The sequence below is a fragment of the Schistocerca gregaria genome, chromosome 5, assembly GCF_023897955.1.
Source record: "Schistocerca gregaria isolate iqSchGreg1 chromosome 5, iqSchGreg1.2, whole genome shotgun sequence".
Lineage (NCBI taxonomy): Eukaryota > Metazoa > Arthropoda > Insecta > Orthoptera > Acrididae > Schistocerca > Schistocerca gregaria.
In genome coordinates, this window is record NC_064924.1 from 525,788,619 (window position 1) to 525,810,027 (window position 21,409).

Sequence of the window (21,409 nt, forward strand, 5' to 3'; positions counted from 1 at the left end):
TCTATACTCAATGTTAACAAATTTCTCTTCTTCAGAAACGCTTTCCTTGCCATTGCCAGTCTACATTTTATATCCTCTCTACTTCGACCATCATCAGTTATTTTACTTCCTAAATAGCAAAACTCCTTTACTACTTTAAGTGTCTCATTTTCTAATCTAATTCCCTCGGCATCACCTGATTTAATTTGACTACATTCCATTATCCTCGTTTTGCTTTTGTTGATGTTCATCTTATATCCTCCTTTCCTAAACATAGTAATGAAAAATTGGAAAACCACACTTAATATCCAAATAAATTGAAATATCACATCACAGCCATTACAGATTAAGCGGGGAATATACCAAGGAGACTTATTAAGTCCTTTCTGGTTCTGCCTTGCTCTGAACCCACTATCCAACATGCTAAATAATACAAATTATGGATACAATATTACTGGAACATACCCACACAAAATCACACATTTGCTATACATGGATGATCCAAAACTACTGGCAGCAACAAATCAACAACTCTACGAATTACTAAAGATAACAGAAGTATTCAGCAATGATATAAATATGGCTTTTGGAACAGACAAATGTAAGAAAAATAGCATAGTCAAGGGAAAACACACTAAACAAGATGATTACATATTGGATAACCACAGCGACTGCATATAAGCGATTGAAAAAAACAGGTGCCTATAAATATCAAGTATACAGACATTAAATAGGAATAGATACTACAAATATTATAGAAGAACTAAAAGAAAGACTAACAAAAATACTGAAAACAGAATTGACAGCAAGAAACAAAACAAAAGCTATAAATACTTATGCTATAGCAATATTGACCTATTCATTTGTAGTAGTGAAATGGAGTAACACAGACCTAGAAGCACTCAATACACTTACACGATCACAATGCCACAAATATAGAATACATCACGTACATTCAGCAACAAAAAGATTCACATTAAGTAGAAAGGAAGGAGGAAGAGGATTTATCGACATAAAAAACCTACATTATGGACACATGGGAAAAATATATTAAAAACAAAGATTCCAAGACTTACCAAGCGGGAAAGTGCCGGCAGACAGGCACATGAACAAAACACACAAACACACACACAGAATTACTAGCTTTCGCAACCGATGGTTGCTTCTTCAGGAAGGAGAGGGAAAGACGAAAGGATGTGGGTTTTAAGGGAGAGGGTAAGGAGTCATTCCAATCCCGGGAGCGGAAAGACTTCCCATAGGGGAAAAAAAGACAGGTGTACACTTGCGCTCGCGCTCGCGCTCGCGCTCGCGCGCGCGCGCACACACACACACACACACACACACACACACACACACACACACACACAAGCCTTTGGTGTTAGTAGATGACATGAGTGACTGATCCAGTTTTAAGTTTTACCCTTGAATGTGGTTTCTACTCCTCTCTGCAAGGTAGGGTACTTTGGCACTGTGAGGATTTTGAGTATTGCATCTTCATCTTCTCTGACCCAGGGGGGCCCATGGCTGCCCTTGCACAGTGGTCTGGCCTGTCTCCGCCCTTCCTACCTTTAATTTTTCTTAGTCTCTTATTCTCTCCTTAACTTCTTAACCAATGGTCGCCCTTTTGAGAGATTTTATCAAGTTATCTCCGTTAAGTTTCTTTGAGGTAATGGAGAGTGAGGAAAAACCAGCTGGACACGGAAGGTGCATCTCCCATAGCATAATATGCTCCAGGACCTCCTGTTGTGTTTTGGGCGGAGCAACTTGCCACTTTCACTCTCTTACCCCTCTCATTTCTGCTTGCTTCTATCTCTGTTTTATTGATTTTAGTTACAATCAGATTCATCAGCTTGTTCTGTGTCCTTATCCTCTGAGGACTCTTCATGGCTTATAGGATCAAGGGACTGATAGTTTGGTCCCGTTATTCTCGTTGCTTCATCCATCCACTGACAATTTTGAAGAAAAATTAGATTTTTAATAAAGAAATTAAGTGGCTACAGCAAAAGAACTTGAGTGCATGTTCTCAATCCAAAGATACAGTTTTAATCAGAAGGTCTTTAACTTTCAAGTAAAATGTAAAGAAAACAGAATATTGATGTTGATTCATTCCAGAGACAGAGCATTTTAATATTTTCTCAGAGGTGGGGTTTCAACATTATTAGCTGAGGTGACAACTTTGGCAGTGTGTGTTTCAGGCCAGGGATACGTTTAGGAAAAACAAAAATGAGAGGTTTCTTACTTTGTTATGAATTTTAACATGTGCTAAATGCAATAACATCTGAGGCTATTAAGATAATTTCCTGTCTCAATTGATATGGGCTTATTCATGATGAAACTGGCGAAGTGTTAGATTACCTAAAATTATGGACAAACAGCCTGATGGCTTGCTTAATCTATCTCTGTTACTATTTGCCTCTGTACCAGTTCAGGCACTTTAGCTTTATATGTAGTTCTGGTTTCCTGCTTCTCATTTGCTTAGGTGTAGGGATTTAGCTCGTCACTGAATTTTTAAAAGTTGCATATTCTTTTTACTGAGTGGGATGTCACAGAAACACAGCACTTTTTTATCTATAAAGAATGGCTTTAAAATTCCTTTAAAGTTTCCTTGATCTTGTTTTCTGTAGATTCTCGGTCATGTAAGGCAAATAATATTAATTGTTGTTATTTTGCCACGGTATCTTTCCAGCTGCTCACAAATATTGTCTGTTTTTGTCCTCAGGGACAATATTATGGATAGGATGTTATTTCTCAAACCTCTTGGCATCCTTCAATGCCACATTCTGTTTGAAGGAACACTTGTTGCAAGTGTTGGTTTTCAGCTTTTGTGACTTGCTGGTTTTCATCTGGTAAACATATGCTGTTTCTATCTTAATGCTGTCGTAAAGTGTATAAACAGAAACAGAATATAAACTACATAGGTTGGTAAAATTGTTAACTTATCAGATACACATCCTGTGTCAGTTTTTACAAATCACCGTTTCTTGGGAGGAAGATCAGAAGAGAACACTGCAAATATTTATGTATTATTAAAATAACATGGCTGGCTGTGCATATTAAATTAAAACTATTCCTTCAAATCTGCTTAAATAATACTGTATTTAAATGTATTTTATCTTATTTCAAAAAGAATTTGTAGTTTTACTTACTCATTATTGTTGTTTCTTTGTCAGTTTCTCCTAATGAGTTTTTGTAATGTTTCAGGCATGTAGTGCTACCTAAGGAAATAGCAAGACAGATTCCAAAGACACACCTATTATCTGAAGCAGAATGGCGGAAGTTGGGTGTGCAACAGAGTAAAGGTTGGGTTCACTACATGACACATGAACCAGGTATAAGCACTTTTATGTTTGCTTTAGTTTTAAGGAAACCAATGTTTAAGATTGATAATGAAACTATAGCTACAGGTGTTAGTAAAAGTGTTTGTGTACCAGTTCAAAGTGGGATCCCCACACCCCCCCAATAGGTTTGCACCAAAATTGTTGTGACGAGGAAGAGAATCCTTAAAGTCGGGCCGTGATTGTAATAGATAAAGGTTGTGTGTGCTGTTTAGATTACTTGTGGTTTTGGGATCATTGAAACCAATGCACACCTGTGGAGATATTTAGTGTCTTATTGCATTATCACTTGGTGACAAAGACTGGCAGGGAGGCGGCTCATGGTATTAAGCAGATTAGTCATTGTCAAGTTAGGACTCTTCATTGGTAGGTTGAATGTATACTAAAATAAGGTGAATTTAAGAGATGGATGGAAGTGATTGATATAAGGAAGGGCCACGTATATGGTAGTAGATATACCCGATTTAGATGTAGGAAGAAATTTGTTTCCATTTCATTTCTAATTGCTTGTTACTGATCCTCTTATCCCCACACTTTGTTCTTTCTTTCCCTCCTCCTCCTCCTCACATACAGTATTTTTCCCTATTTTACCTTGCTAGATTGTTAAAAGCATTCGTGATCTGAATTTTTCAAAAGAAATTGTTAGAGGACTTTGCTGTTTAAGTGTGTGTAGGTTTTCGCTATAATGGGGCACTGGTTCTGTATAAAAACTTGTATAGGGGAAATTTCCCTCTGATGTGATTTCAGATGATACCAATGTTTATTTAAATGGCTTTCAAATTATACAAAATCTGTATGATTCAAAATTTCTATGTGTGTGTGTGCAGCTATTTTGTGGTGGGAGAATGTCCATTTTAGTGCTCTGCATATTATTTTCAGTGTCACTCATGGAGTGAACACAGGACCATTTCTAGATTAAGAATTTTCAAAATGTCAGACTGGGTCAGTGTGTGAATCAGTTAATAAGGGGATCATATCCAGCATTTGTGGAGGCTTCTCTTTGTCATGTCGTTGACTCACTTAATTCTGACTTGACAAAAACCATCTTCATGGTGGTCGATTTAGGAATCCATAAAGTGCTGCTACTAATGAGTTTGTTTGTGGTTCAGAGAATGATCAAACACCACATCCACCCTAGTCTAGGGAGTGAGGTGTAAGTTCTTATCAAGGAAATCTTTAGATGCCTTAGTTTACAAATCAAACATAAGATTAAAGTTCTGCCGATATATACTTAATTAAATTCTGGGAAGTCATACATTGTGGTAAAATGTGTGTGGCTCAGTTTTAACTCTGGTAAGAAGTAAAAAAAAAAAAAAAAAAAATAGTGTGAATCCAAGGATTGTGTGTACATTCTTCATAGCAAATGGGCACTGTGACAACTTTACCATTCTTTGAGAAAGTAGGACATTAACCACAGACTAAAATGTTTCTGCATATTTAGTAGAAATAGCAAAAGCTTAAGCCAGGGTGCTATTTCATTCCTTCATAACATTATGCAGATTGCAATGGAGACAAATTAAAGATTTCTTGAAAAGCACTGAATCCACTCACTGCCATATTCCAGATCTTTTCCTTCAGAATATGAAAGAAAGCCATAGCCACCATTTCAAGACTCTAGAAGCATCTAATGTCCAGTGACCATTTTTACTAATGAGGAATTGGAGAGGATACACAAGTGTGGACAACTTTCAGGAGAAGACTTTAGAAAGCTATGTGATTAAATTGTAACAAAAGCAGGAATTAGGAGGTGTTTTAATGGCATAACTGCTTTCAAATCAACTATGCATTACTTTGTAATTCACAGATTTAAAGAGAAATTCTTATTGTTTCACACCACTTACATTTATCTCGGCCATAGATATTGTTTTGAAACTGATAAAATGAAATGGATATTTTCGTTTTGACCATTGATGAAATGCTGAAATTTTCTTTTTGATAGATGCTCATGAACTTTTTGGAACTGGACTCTGGTCTGATAACAGAATGTCATCTTCTGGTTTCTGTACAAACATTTATTAATTTTACAGGCTCACTGATGTCTTCGCAGTTAAAATTTATCAGTATTTACTGCACTTACTATTATCAAATTAAAATGGCATTTCATATGCATGTATGAAATTACAACTTATTGCATTCAGAATGGCTGTTACATTTTGTTAACACATGAAGAATTGTAGTCCTAAATTATACAGATACATCTTGTTTCACTGTGCCCTCTTCCTCTCCCCTGGGTCTGTGTCACCACTGTTTCAGAATATCAGCCATACAATACTGTTTACAAAACAAGTCATTTGGTATCGAGATATTAACATACAATTAGTTGTGAGGGATTTTGTTAGTTTATGAGAGTAATTTTGATGTACAACTTGTTGCAGAACCACACATACTACTATTCAAGCGGAAAATAACTACACCACCTGAAGAAAGAGTTCAAATCAATGGTGACCAGTAATGGGAGAAGATAACTCTATGCAGCTAGCGGGTTGAACTGTTTCTTGTAAAAATGGTACTGCTGTTGTTGTTCTGTACGCCTCGTTATAAAGGTTTGAAGGAGGACGAGACTGATGTTGTACAGTGGATAGTACCTGCAGGCTATGACTGTGTGTTTCATTTCTTTTCGAGGTGGACTTTGTGTTTTTATTATGTTTCTTTAAATTCTGTACTCACAAGTTTGTGAAATTTAGTAGGGATTAGTAATTGTTGAACTCCATATTTGACTGGAATGCTTTTAATTCAAATGAATTAAAGTACTAGTTGCTTTTAAAGCAACTCTCTTTTGTGGGTCTAAAAAGACCATAGTAACTGCATGACCATCAGTTTTGATCAGGAAGTGTTGTGGTTCCTTTAATCTATGAAGATTTTATAATTGTGTGTAAAGAATGTATAAACCAGATCAGATGTGGAACAACAAATTGTGGCTCTTACATGCCTTCACCACCTATGGGCTGTCAGATGTGTTGTCTGCATGAAAATAGTTTCAGTTGTATTATAATTATGTGCTTAACAAATTTTATATTAAAATCTGTTATGCTGTGTTTTAAAGTACAGCATTCTTGAATAATTTTAAAATAAGAGGATGATAATGAAGTGGTAAATGTCTGTATATTTTTATTGTAAATAAAATGAATCTCATCTGGAAAATAAACTGCTTCAGTGTACCAATTTATTCAAGAAATGCTGTACTTCCCTAAAAATATTGTTTTCTGTTCATAGTTTTTAATATTCATAGATAATTATTTTGTATCTTCTTGTGCTGTCATAATAAAAAAGTTGATGGTAAACTTGACTATGATGTTACTGAAATGGGAAAGAGACCAAAGACTAACTGATTTAGTCTTTACTATCTTAACAGAACTAATAGATGTAACTGACATTTCATGAGATAATGAAAAATGTAAAAGCAGAGTTTCTTGCGTGTATTATGTTCACATGTCAATTGTAACTGTGAAAGCTATTGCTCGTGCATTACCTGGCAGCATTGCCAGGCAGATAAGTCTGTTTCCTTTCATATTAAACACTGACTGTATTCATAATGAAATATATTAACTTATATCTCCATCCATCCATCCATCAATCAATCAATCATGAGGGAAACCTTTGACTCGGCTGAAACCTATACTTTGGCAAATACAGTTAAAAAACATTTCACAGTATTGTGATGTGTGCACCACCTGTCACAGTTAACGATGATTGGTTAGCATCACTCAGTTTTCTCATCCTGTGATTTTCATTATCATAACATCGCAACTCATTTTGACGTAGTATTGAATACGACAGAAGAATGGTTGTGTGGCATTGTCAAAGGCCTCAGCCGACTGTTTATTTAAAGTACATGCACACAAATCTGTGACCACTGGGACAGATGAGCCCTTTTTCTTCCCAGTCATCAATCTTTTGACTAGTTTGTAGCAGCCCACCACAGTTTCCTCTTCTGTGCATCTGCCCTGACAATGGCTGTGATTATATGGTCAGTCAAGGCCATAAACTGAATGAAATTGCTGTTCTGCTGTGTGACAGAGTGCTAATAAATTAAGGATGCCTGAATGGCTCATAATGTGACACAAAATGTTGTCTCACTGGATGGTAACATCACTTTTAGCTGAGAAGATAATGTGTTGGTTGAGGATAATTGTTTGTAAGAACTACCATCTGAAAACAAAATCTTGTCACCACTTCTTTGATGTCATTATAAGTAAGTGGCTAATAATAGCATTCTGCTAGTTGGAGACCACGGAAGAGTGCTAAAATTTGAAATTGTGTGTGTGTGTGTGTGTGTGTGTGTGTGTGTGTGTGTGTGTGTGTGTGTGTGTGTGTGTGTGTGTGTGTGTTTGTAGATGTACGTCACTTGTAATCCAACATACAGATGCTGTTTTATGTGCAGTGAGAAACAATTTTCTACATAACATATGGGTTATTAATTGGTAACTGCTACACACTAAAGTCAGCTACTAACTCCTTCTGAAGTATATCAGATAACATGGTTGTCACAGTTTTCGGTAAGAGCTAATTTTATGAAACTATATTTTTTGCTATTGTCCATTGCAAATTGGGAAGTAAATTTGGTTGTTTTATGGTTGGGGGGGGGGGGGGGGCGGCACAGACAGACTTTCATTCCACTTATGCATGATCAAATATCACCACACCACAAAACTATCCCATTGTTCCCAGTGTATTTCTTCTGTTCTTCTCATTCAACAAACTTGCACTGTGTTATCCAGTTCTCCTTAAAACCACCTAATGCTTTCACTCGTCCATCATCCTAACTAATGGCAGGTGAACTACTGCCCCCACACCCTCCATCCAACAGTTTCCACTTGCTCTCTCCTGTTACTGTCTCCTAATTCATGCCCTCAGGTCACTTTCAGGGTGTTCCACTTCCTACCAGCTGCCAGTGGTGCCAGCCCATGTACTAATCACCTCTTCCTCCTGCATTCCTAGCTGGCATACCGGCTATCTCCCTGAGCCATCAGCACCCAGTACATCTCTCTGCCTCCGTCTCCCTCTGTCCACCCCATCGACACTATCCAGGCCACAACCAGTACACCTGCCATAAAATATTATTGACACTGTTCATGTAGCCAGCACCGTGTTAAGGCCATAGGTTTGCTAACTTGAATGCTTGTTACTCTGTTGTCAAAGAATAACTCCAAACACCAGCAAGACTTTTGTCTTTTGTGCTTGTCTATCGACAACTCTGGGCTTCTGCTTTTCAGTTAGTGTGGAAAGAGCTGTTAAGGAAGCATGGGATTTTGTTAGCCAGAATATAAAACCTTGTTTTATTGCTCTTTGTAATGCCGTAAACAAAAGTTACGCTTTTGAATCATCTACAGTTGATGACATTTTCTTTTCCAAAGCATCATTCACTTAATTCTTCAGCAATACAGGGCGATTATAATTAAATTTTCACAGTGTGAGCCAATGTAGACTGAAAACTATTACCTTAAGGGTACCCAGCTTTATAGGAACGATTCATGTGTGATATTGTGGGCTAGAGTAGACCTGCGGCTATTCCTTCGCTACTGTAAGTGGTGGCTAATAGCCTTTTTCTTTAGTCTCGATTTTACCCTGGTATTTTGACTATTCTTTGGGCTTACGAAGGTTTTCACTCTTCTTGCTTTAACACTTTTTTCCTTGCTCCTCACTTTGGGTTTGACCCCCTCCCCTCCCCACTTTCCAAATTTTACAGAAGTGTGGTCAGTTTGGGGAAGGATTTCTTATTGTGGTGCATTGACTCTCCACCGTGCACTGTTATCTTTTGAACCTACCAATTAAGTGGCTCTATTTTTGCACCTGAAATCCAGTGTGGTAACCATTTCACAGTGGTGAGGTTGTCATGTCCCCTCTGTGGTAGCCCCCCCCCCCCCCCCCCCTTACAGTGCAGGGATTGCACTGCCAATGCCCCAGCTGTAGCTTTCCTGTGTCAGCTGAGGAGTAGGTACCTATTCACTTCGGGGTACCAGGACTCGGCAACGGCTGCTGTACCAGGTGGCCTTTACCTTGTTGGGGTGGTGCTCACAGGGAGACCCTCTGATCAGAGGGGCATCAGGACAGATGATATGCATTGAAATGGATTAAACTTCATGGTGACTGTGCCAACACTGACATTTCAGGAGTAAGGAACAGTGATTTTAATGCAGAGGTTTACAATCCTATGGCTTTCAGTCTTTGACCATACCTCAAGACAAAAGCCAGGTGAGGAGAAATGGAAGTGGACAGTTTCCAGAGTCCTTGGTTTGTTCCCAAACTGACAGCAAATGTTTCACAACGAAGCCACTGTTTTTCGTTGAAAATATTGAAGATCAGTTTGAAGAGCTTGCTGCAATAGAGAAGTTCAGAAGTGCATCTTTTATGATAAAAAAAGGCTTGCTAACCAATTGTGGGAACTTCAGACCTGTGTTTGAGGTAGGAGATTACCAGTTGCCATTTCTTTTCATAGCAAGCTCAGTAGAATTCAGTGTTGTTTGACATCAGAACCTTTCGCTACAAACTGAAGAGGAGCCGTGTACTAATCAGGTGTGGTGTGGCGTTCATTTTGTTTGCTGGACCCAAGGATAATAGTGGACACTGGAGCTTTTATCCTAGCCTTCGAAGGCAACAGTGTGCATGAGAAGGTTGAAATGGTTTATAGGTGTGATTTTGGACACATGTCCTTCCACTGTTCTAACCAGGCTGTATGCAGGGCATGTGGACGGGTGTCCCATGAGGGCAGCTCTTGTGACCAACCCCACAATGTGTCAATCTTCTAGAACTGCACCCTCCTTGTTCACTGCAATTTTCAGTGTGATACTTCTGGGAGGCAGGTGCGCCTTACTACTGCCCTAGAGGCCTTGGATAAAATCTAGTGTCAGATACCACCCTTCAGCTTTGACCAATGCCGTCATACGTAAGGCAAAGATGCTGCAATGGACAATCTATGAATGGAACGTATCGTACTGGTAAACAAAATGTATGTAGCATTCTATAAAATAATACATTTAACATGACTATTATTTACCCACGAATTTCCTTTAAACGAGTTGAAGACTGAAATAAATAAAAACAAGAGAGCAATTATGAGTGCATATATTATATTTTCCACACGTACTGCAAAAATAATCTAAATAATGAACCGTCTAATAGTTGGAATCGGTAACTAGAAGCAACCTATGTAAGAGTTCATTTCTAGTTACTGATTCCAACATTGTTTCTTGTGCAAGCCTGGAACCGATAACTGTACTTTATGGAAGTCACGCTGTATACAGTAGCTCCAAAACAACACTCAGTAAAACTGATACATCAGGAACAAAAGTAAAATTAAGAGCTTTATAGCAAAAACATCGAAAACAAAAAGTGGCTGCTTAAAAAGGAACTTCTTGCATATGAGCTTCCAAAGGAGTCAAAGATCGAGGCTGACAAGAACGAAATAAGGATGTAACAAGAAATAATGTTACAAGGTCATACTGTAACAAAAGAAGCAAAATCCAGAATAACAAATGGAAAAAAAAAATAAGAAACCCAGACTGCCTGGCACGAACGAGGTATCACCCAAATCAGTTGTTCCTTACCACCCGCCCTCAGATGCAAAATTTTAAAACGATAAAAATGAAACCACGAGTCCATCACATAAACCCTCTGGCAAAGACACAGCAAAACCCTTTGGCCCACCATTATAACCAGAAAATATCAAAACAACACACAAACTTTCCTCCAGAGAAATGAAAAAGTAGCACTTGCACAATACAGTAACATAAAGAAAGCAACGTAAAATGAGGGGGGGGGGACATCTATCTATCTATCTATCTATCTAACTAACTAACTAACTAACTAACTAACTAACTAACTAACTAACTAACTAACTAACTAACTAACTAACTAAACAAGGCTTGTAAATTTTGCCGACGACTTTCATAAATGCAAGAAATAAACGATAACCTTTAGGAATACTTTCTTCCAACAGTAATCATCTAAATGGCTTTGCAACGCTGAAAACCTTCTTTTTCTCTGTGTTACAAGATTTTACAGCCCCCCAATACCCCACGGTAGTATTAGTACATGTAGTCTTATGATATTTAAACTGAATAATGTGATTCATGACCAAATGATGACAACCTTTCACCCAACCCCTTGTACGAAGCAAACCCATCCGACATGACTATAGAACCTTCTTCCACATAATATTCTATTACAGATGTCAAGACGTCCTTTGTCTGATTTGGTACAACCCTAAATACATCAGCACAATCTCCTCCAGAAACTACTACTCCAAAAACCAAAAGCCCAACAACCTCGTGCCCCATTTTGTACTTTCTGTTTCCAAAATGTGAGTCATCTACTTAAACTATAATTTCTGCCCACCCCCCACCCACCCAATGACCCCCCCCCCCCCCCTAAACTTTTTATAAGTTCTCTGCAGACTAGTCTACAAAATGAGAACTTTTGACTACAGTGCCACACGAAACCCCTGCTTCATGTTTGACAGATTTGCAAGAATATTCATAGCATAAATAGTAGGTTAGCATGACAATTACTTCTACATTCAGCCTCGATCTTTGAACCACATCCCTCTGCGTATCTATCTCCGTATGTTATTTTTTTCTGCACCTCCACAAGTATTCGTCGGAAGTTCGTGATGACGCAACCTTTGTCAAAACAATATAATTTTCACAGACACTGCACTTGCAGAACTCAGCAGTGATTCCCAATGATTGCAAAAATTTACAGTTGATTTACAGTCACTCATTTTCTGAAGCAGAATTTTCACAGTAAAAACAATTGACTCATCCATAACGAACAGCGTGAGAAATCAAGAACTTATAAATCACGACTCCTTTCATTAACAAAAGACGCCGAAAACAAATTACGAGATGAAAACAAAACAATCTACATTGAATTTTTAATATACACGTGCAACGAGGAAAGCCAGAGAAATCATTGAACGTTCGACAGCAATTTGCGGCACAAACAAAATTTGTCAAAGCCGAAGAGTGGTATCGGACACTAAAATCAACCTGAGGCCTTGGTCAATTATGTCTACCTGTCAGTTTGTATGACAATATGTATGGTTTTGTTAACCCCAATTGGACGTTTCTGATATCACGAGCTGTTTGAGTTAGTGGAACAGCTGCATCCTCTTCCCTCTTATTGGGGGACTTGAATGCCCATAATCCTCTGGGTGGCAACACTGACTAGCAGAGCCTGAGTACTAGAACACCATCTTTCGAAATTGGACATTGCCTACTCAACACTGGAGTTGCAACACATTTTAGTGTCTCCCACGGAGCATACTCGGCTATTGATGTCTGAGTTTGTAGCTCGAGTGTCTTGCACCTGATTCAGTGGCTTGTTCATGGCGATCTTTGTGACGATGACCATTTTCTAATGTTATCTCCCTCTTCATTCACAAACATTTAAAACATGCTCCATGTTGGTAGCTTCGGAAAGCCGACTGGCAGGCTTTCTCCTCTACAGCCACTTTTGCACTCACTTGTGTGATGGATATCAACAAAATGGTTAGGATATTATTATTAGGATATTATTATTGATTATTATGATACCCTATTCCTCCAGCTCATCCCAGTGACTATCATGGAACACTGCAGAGTGCTTCAGTGGAACAAACACCATCCTTCTATGGATAATTTAACAGCATTCAAGAGACTCAGAGTGAATGTGTGGTTTTTAATAAAGAAAAGGAAGTAGGAATGTTGGGAGCAATATGTATCATCTATGCGACACCACACTCCCTCGTTCCAAGTATAGACTGAACACCACTGCATTTGTGGCCATCTACCATCCACAGTGGTTCCTAACATCCTTGTCATTGATAACATATGTACTGATTCTGTGGTACATGTCGAATGTTTCAGAGCGCACTTTACTCAAGTAATTATGAAGTAATTACCTTCCTAATTTCCTGTCCCAGAAACACCTTATTGAGCACCACCTGCTACCCCTCCATGCACCCATCTCTCTCTCTCTCTCTCTCTCTCTCTCTCTCTCTCTCTCTCTCTCTCTCTCATAATGTCTCTTTTAGTGAATGGGAGCTTTGTAGCACTTTGGCAGTGTCTTCCACTGCCCTTGAACGAAAAAAAAAAAAAAAAAAAAAAAAAAAAAAAAAAAAAAAAAAAAAAAATGGCCAAATGCTCAAGCATCTTCAAGCAGACAACAAATATAACATCGTCGGGCTTTTTAATCATATTTGGCGGGAAGGAGAATTTCCCTCTCAGTGCCAGGAAGGTATTTTTATTCCTATCCTGAAACTGGAAAAGAACCCTCATATTTTAATTAACTACCAGCAAATCTCTTTGACGAATGGGCTGTGTAAGCTATTAAACCGAATGTTCAACTGCCGTCTTTGTTGGTGCCTTGAAGCCAGAGGGCAGATGTCACGGTTCCAGAGTGGCTTTTGGACTTTCCAGTCCACCGCAGATCATCTGGTTTGTCTGGAATCTACAGTGCGCAATGCTTTCGCCCATTGTGAACACCTGATTGCTGTGTTCTTTGACCTACAGAAAGTGTACAATGCCACCTGGTGACATCACATCCAATCTACACTGCGCGAGTGGGGTGTCCAGGGCAGTTTACCCATTTTTATCCAGAATTTCCTATATATCTCACTTTGTCAGGTCCAGATAGGTTAAACTCTCAGCGACCAACATTACTGGAAACGAGAGTCCCTCAGTGACTGGTTCTGAGTGTAATGCTGTTTGCTATCGCCATCAGTGGTATTTTGAAGGCAGTGGGTCCTACAGTCTCTCCATCTCTGTATTTGGGTGATCTTTGCGTGTATTATGCCTCTGCATCACTGCACACTGTTTAGTGCCAACTTCAGTGGCCTGTCTGAAGAGTGTATGACTGGGCTCTGAATCATGGCCATCAGTTTTCTCCTGCAAAATCATGAGTTGTGCTTTTTTTTGCCAACTCCGGACTGAGCACCTGCACCCTGAAATTTGCTTTGGTGACCAGTTACTTTAAGTCAAAACTTTTTCAGTTCTTAGATATTTAATTTGATAACAAGCTAACTTGACTACCACATGTCTGCTGGCTGAAGGCAACTTGCATGAAGAAACTAAATGCTCTCAATTTTCTTACTAACTCCTCGTGGGGTATGGACTGCATAGTACTGAGATTTTACAAAGCATTGATTTTATCCCACCAGGACCATAGATCCTGCCTATGGATCAGCAGCACCATCCATACTGAGCTTGTTGGATCCCGTTCACCACAATGGCATGTGGTTGGCAACAGGGGCTCCCTCTCTACACCTTCTGTGGTGTTTACCCTGTCCTGTGATTCGTTGGCCTCTTTTGTGGCCCCATGAAGTATGCTGATCCTACCCGTCTCGGACATCTTAAATTTGATTCTCGACAATTATTCTAATCAGGTATGCATCTACATGGACAGATGGCATGGCAACAACAGGGTCGGTTATGCTTTTGCACTTGCAAGGTGACACGAGAAGCACACTCTGCGACTGCCTGTAGTGTATAGACTGCAGAGTTAGTTGGCATACCTCAGGCTTTGCAGTACATCAGATCCCTGGCCATGATGAACTTTCTGATCTGTAATGATTCCACGAGTTGTTTAAAAGGCATATCCATGTGTTAATCCCAAATCTATTTTGGTCGCCAACATATAGGAGGACCTACTGGTTGACCTCTACAGTTCTGGAAAGACAGTTACCTTCATCTGGACATCGAGGCACATAGGCATTCCAGGAAAGGAATTTGCTGAGTATGTGGCAGATATAGTGATGTAGGGTTTGGAACAGGCATCACTGTGTCTTATAGTTGGAGACTGTCAATGTAGGTCTGGAGAAGGTGAGCACGGCTTTACTCATAAAGCCATTTTATCACAACAGCAGCAATAGTGCTGCTGCTGCTCTTGGAGAGTATTGATGTGTTAAAGGAATATGGAGAGGTCCTCTTTCCACACTGGGGTTGAAGAATGTGATTTGGATGCTCAAACTAACTGGTGATTTGGGAATTAGTTCTGGGCAAGGCCAGTAGTCAAAAGTTACATTGTTGAAGTTACGTTGCCATGGTTGAGAATGCTGGATGCAATATGCTATCAAGCAGTGCATGAATTGAGTCAAGACAGCTGAACAGAGCAATGTTCATAACCTGGAATGTAAATGTGTGCAGTTAACAAATGTTAAACCCGTGTGTGGAAATTAAAATGTATTTTTTTCATGGTCACTCATTTGTCATTGGGGCCCTCTCAAGTAGTGAATTTTTAATTACAAGTAACCTGTATGTTAACAGAGCAGTATAAAATATCTTTTAGTGTAAATTTTACTGTATGATTATTTGTCCACCAGTGACACCCAAACATTCTGGTATGCTCTGTAGACTGTGTAGCAAAATCTTTCCATTGATTATTTTGTTACGAAATAATTTTTCCTATTTTGCGTGTATTTTATTTGTGGCCTCATAAGTGTTAGCTACACATGATCAAGACTTGGCAAACTTAAACCAGTTCTGTCAGTGCATATTCAAGACAGTATCCTTTTCAGAATTTAGATGACAAATGGTAGTGAGTGTACTGAAGTCTTGCTAAGTGTCTCCCCATCATCTTTCTTAAATTGGTGGGGTAAGTGGCTGAGAGCTGAATGGGAAACTGGTTCTGAGAAGTACTAAGTGTTGCAACAATGTTTTGGAGGCACTTTGTGTCACACAGAATTGAGATTGGTGTTACCATTTAAAACTAGACAAGAATCGACTGATGATGACTTGACATTTTGGTTTGGTGTCAACTGGCCTTACATCAGAAAATACATGCAATCAAATTACTAGTGTTTGAGCACTTGTTTACCCACTGTGAAAAGTCTTACATGAAATTAAAAGTATTTGAAGAACTTGGTATAATTGGTTCCACATATTTTCTTAAATTGCAGTTTTTTTCTGCAAAGGTTTTACTGTTGCATATCTCTGTACTTGGAAATTGTTTCAGTTAATTTGCAATGCCCATTATGACTTGGGGCAAGTTCATTGAGAGCAATTGCTGTAGACAAGTTAAAAATTTGGAGAGTGGGTTTAACATTGTTTGTAATGAATATAAAAACAAAGATTTCAATGTCAGTGTGTTACCACATTTTAATAATTTGTTTCTCAAGCATGTGCAGTGTTGTCCCACTTAAATATGACATCGGCTTTTTGTTAACTGTGCTGTTGTCAGAAACAACTCCAATGACCTCTTATTCTATTTTCTCCAAGGTGATGGTGACCTTCCTAATGAATACAAACAAAAACTTAGCCTCAGTAGTAGAATGTGAACTGCAACGTGATACTGTATGAATCTACGTTAAATGCATGCTCAGTGCCAGAATGTCTTGGGCAACAGTATTAACACCACTGAAATTCAGTTTTCTAAATGTACTTCACAGATAAGAAGAGCCACTATGTGATCTCCACTGACTATAAACTTTTCAGGAGAAATAACCTGGAAATATGTTGGATTGTTCTCTGAGATGATACTTAAGGGGAAAAATTACTTATGGAGGCAAGACAATATTGCAGGGCTTTATGATGTTAACATAGCAGTGCTTCTTAGAAAATTGTATACGGGCGAAATAAAGTTAAACGATGAACAAAAGATTGTTTCACGTGCATACCTTGTCCTTGTTTTGTAATTCAACAAGTTGTCCAGTTTAATATGGTGGATATTACAAATGGCGAGGGTGAAAAATATGTGTAATGTACAGATGTTGCGGTTTTTATAGCGCTGCTAATTGTATTGTGTGTCATATTACCACAAAAATAGAGGAAAGGAGGAAGTAGAACCAGTTTCAACGTAGTGAACCGTAACCACTTAACAGGCTGTATTGCCTGTGGACCGTGAAACTGACCAGTTTCAAAATGCATTTGATACATTTCATAGTATAGATAATATTGATGATGTGACAGTTCCAGAAGTTAAATCTGTGAACACTAAATGTGATATACAACAGTACATCAGAATACGGAAATATATCACACAGTCCGCCTGCAGTAACTTTTCTTCAAGTATGTGAACAAACATGGAATAAGCCCTGTTACTGCAACAAAATAGCAAGAAAAGGTGTAAGTTGTACAAAGTGTAAGCGGAAATTCCATTACCCGTGTACTATTACTACAAATAGAATGAAAAATTGGAATGCATGCAGTGTTTTCATAATGCATATCACGATCTGGACCCCATGGAAACCCGTGACTGTGAATGCGAAAAATTAAAGGAGGTGCTCAAAACTGTACAAGAGGAACTTATGAAGGTGAAATCAGTGATATGTTCACTAATGATCTACAAAGACAAGAATCGTGTATTGAACATGTTTACAATAGTGTAGAAAAGGGACAAGTAAGCGTAAACAACAAACTAGAAGTGTCTGTACCAAAACACGCTCTTTCACACAGAGTGCATAACGCTGGACAATGGATACCGGTAACCACAATCACAAATGAAAGCAAGTCTACATGTGCCTTCTTGGAAAAGCAATACATAGTCGCAGAAAAACAATCACTAAGGCGAAAACCAAAAATATACATTGCCTCTGATAGCCATGGCAGAAAATATGCTGAAAACACGATAAATCTAGCTAGAAATGATCACGAAATTGAAGGAAAGGTAATGCCTGGAGCCCCAATGAGTGAGATACTTAAAAAATGCAGTGACTTACATAAACTGAATAAAGAAGACTATGCTGTTATCTGGGCTGGTGCTAATGATGTAGCCAAAATGGCACTTCATTCACTGCAAAAAGCACTGTCACAAAATACAAATGTGATAGTAGTGGGAATTACTGACAGACATGACCCGGCTGATTGGTCTTGTGTAAATCAAGAAATCAACAGCACAAATAGAAAATTAAAAAAAAAAATAATACTAGGCTCTCAAAATGCAAAATTCATTAATACACCTAATAGCAAAGAGCTATATACCTCACATGGGCTGCATTTGAATGCAACAGCCAAGGAACTTATTGCAAAAAGGATTCTAGAGGTAGTTAACATGAATAATAAGGATAACAAACCAGTGATTGAATCCAAGTGGAAGAACACAACTGTAAATAATGAGGTAATGACTGTAGCTGTAGCAAATAAACCAGCAGCATGTGCAGCTGAAAAGAAGACATCCCACAAGCAGCCAATTCAGATAGCAACTAAAGAAAAAAAGATCCCTTTGGAAATGGAAACACAAATATGGACACTAAATAAACCTGCAGTATGTATAGATGAGAAGAAGACTTCCTACAAGCAGTCAATCCAGATGTCAGAAAGAAGAATAAATAGGGATCAAGCACGAGCAAAGAAAATTCCAACATGCTGTGTACGTAGATCAACACGAAGAAAGCAGTCACTGCAGAGAAGTCAGGGTTTTTGGTGGGATCAGACTTGCTGCAACACCACATAAAGGAGACAGTGAAGATCAATGCTCAGGCAAGTACTACATCATCATCTTATATGTTAACAAGCAACAAAGGAGATGGTATCAGTGGATTAAAGAAAGTGACCAGGCCTAATACTCCAAGCAACTGTGTGAGGACAAAGAGTCCCCAAATAAATAAAGATAAAGACAAATTATTACCTTTTTTACAAATCAACATCTGTTGCATTAGAAATAAGATTTTAGAATTAGAACATCTTTGTAATGATTTGTTGGTGGTCGTTATATGTATATCTGAACACTGGCTAACAATTGAGCAAGTAGACGTAGTTGTCCCTCAGGGTTATGTTGTGGCTGATATGTGTAGAAAGCAGAGAAAGAATGGTGGTGCAGGTATTTTTGTAAGAGAAGGAGAGAAATTTTCTAAAATTGATGTAACAACTTATAGCTCAGAACTACATGCAGAGTTCAGTTGTGTTAAGCTGCTGGATGAAGACATAATAGTAGTTAGCCTATATACAGGGTGTTACAAAAAGGTATGGCCAAACTTTCAGGAAACATTCCTCACACACAAAGAAAGAAAATGTGTTATGTGGACATGTGTCCGGAAATGCTTACTTTCCATGTTAGAGCTCATTTTGTTACTTCTCTTCAAATCACATTAATCGTGGAATGAAAACACACAGCAACAGAACTTACCAGTGTGACTTCAAACACTTTGTTACAGGAAATGTCCAAATTGTCCTCCGTTAGCGAGGATACGTGCATCCACCCTCCGTCACATGGAATCCCTGATGCTCTGATGCAGCCCTGGAGTATGGCGTATTGTATCACAGCCGTCCACAATACGAGCACGAGGACTCTCTACATTTGGTACTGGGGTTGCGTAGACAAGAGCTTTCAAATGCACCCATAAATGAAAGTCAAGAGGGTTGATGTCAGGAGAACGTGGAGGTCATAGAATTGGTACGCCTCTACCAATCCATCGGACACCGAATCTCTTGTTGAGAAGCTTACGAACACTTCGACTGAAATGTGCAAGAGCTCCATCGCGCATGAACCACATGTTGTGTCGTACTTGTAAAGTCACATGTTCTAGCAGCACAGGTAGAGTATCCCGTATGAAATCATGATAACGTGTTCCATTGAGTGTAGGTGGACGAAACTAAAATGAGCTCTAACATGGAAATTAAGCATTTCCAGACACATGTCCACATAACATCTTTTCTTTATTTGTGTGTGAGGAATGTTTCCTGAAAGTTTGGCCGTACCATTTTGTAACACCTTGTAGATCCCCAGATTCTGATGTTAATCTATTTATTGAGAAATTTGATTTATTAATTAAGAAAATTTTGAAATTTAAGACAAAATTTGCTGTCTGTGGAGATTTCAACATTGAAATGGCTAACACAGACAACCAAGTCACAAAAATATTTTTGAATGTACTAAGATCATTAAAATTATGCTGTACAAATAAGTGTCCTACTCGTATGGATGCATGTTTGGACAACATTATAGTTAATTTCATTGAGGAAGATTTTAGAGTCACATTTGTAGGATCCTTTGGTTCTGAAACTTTATAAGAGGCAGCCAATTAAAACTACCGAACCTAACTCTGTACTGTTGAGAGGACAAAAAGAGTAGTACATTACACTGTTTATTGATAAGTTAAGGAAGGAAAAGTGGGACTGGCTCCACAAATGTCAACCAGGAAAATTGGGAACAGAAATAGCCTTTGATAAATTTTGTGAGAAATGTATAGAACTATGGTATTCTTGTTCTCCATTGACAAAAGCTAGAAATACAAGGAAACCTAAAAATAAAATGCTTAAATGGTTTACCGAAGAACTTTCTGAAATTAGGGAAAACTTGCACACATTACACTGGATTTGCAAGCTTGCCTGTATTCACGGGACTGAGCAGAGAGAGAGAGAATTTATAACTAATATACTAAATCCAAAAAATTCTACAGAACCAAGTTCCTCCTCGCAAAAAAACTAGCATCTGAAAAGTACATAGAAAGCGCTCCCAGTAAATGCAAGGCAGCATGGCAAATTATAAATCAAGGTCTCACTCCCAAACACACTCAGGTGCCTTTGATGGATCCTGAGTTACTAAATAACTGTTTTATTAATTCAGTTAAGGAAGTAACTAACAGTAGTAACGAAACAAATTCTTCCGCAATGGACCTGCTGGCTACGCCTGTGCCCAGTGAACATGTATTTCACTGGAATCCTATCACAAATGTAATGTATTGCAAATACACAGAAAGAAGGATCCTTTATTGTATGATTATATGATAGCGGAACAAACACTGGTAGCAGTTACTTCTGTAAAATATCTGGAAGTATGCAAACGGAACAATTTGAAGTGGAACGATCATATAAAATTAATTGTTGGTAAGGCGGGTACCAAGTTGAGATTCATTGGGAGAGTCCTTAGAAAATGTAGTCCATCAACAAAGGAGGTTATGAAACACTCGTTCGACCTATAGTTGAGTATTGCTCATCGGGGGGGGTCCATACCAGATCGGGTTGACGGAGGAGCGTTTCGTCACAGGGTTATTTGGTAACCGTGATTGCGTTACGGAGATGTTTAGCAAATTCAAGTGATAGTCTCTGCAAGAGAGGCGCTCTGCATCATGGTGTAGCTTGCTCGCCAGGTTTGGAGAGGGTGCGTTTCTGGATGAGGTATCGAATATATTGCTACCCCCTACTTATACCTCCCGAGGAGATCACGAATGTAAAATTAGAGAG

The 21,409-nt window shown here is 38.6% G+C and overlaps 1 protein-coding gene across 1 annotated transcript in view; it reads left to right on the forward strand.

Annotated features, from left to right (window-relative positions):
- LOC126272289 (cyclin-dependent kinases regulatory subunit) overlaps positions 1–6,872 on the forward strand; it is a 26,653-nt gene extending 19,781 nt beyond the window's left edge. The window contains exons 2-3 of the mRNA XM_049975049.1: positions 3,181–3,308; positions 5,690–6,872. Of these exons, the coding sequence (XP_049831006.1) occupies positions 3,181–3,308; positions 5,690–5,766 (205 nt within the window). The 3' untranslated portion in view covers positions 5,767–6,872. The remainder of the gene's footprint in view (positions 1–3,180; positions 3,309–5,689) is intronic.
- The last annotated feature ends 14,537 nt before the right edge of the window (positions 6,873–21,409 follow it).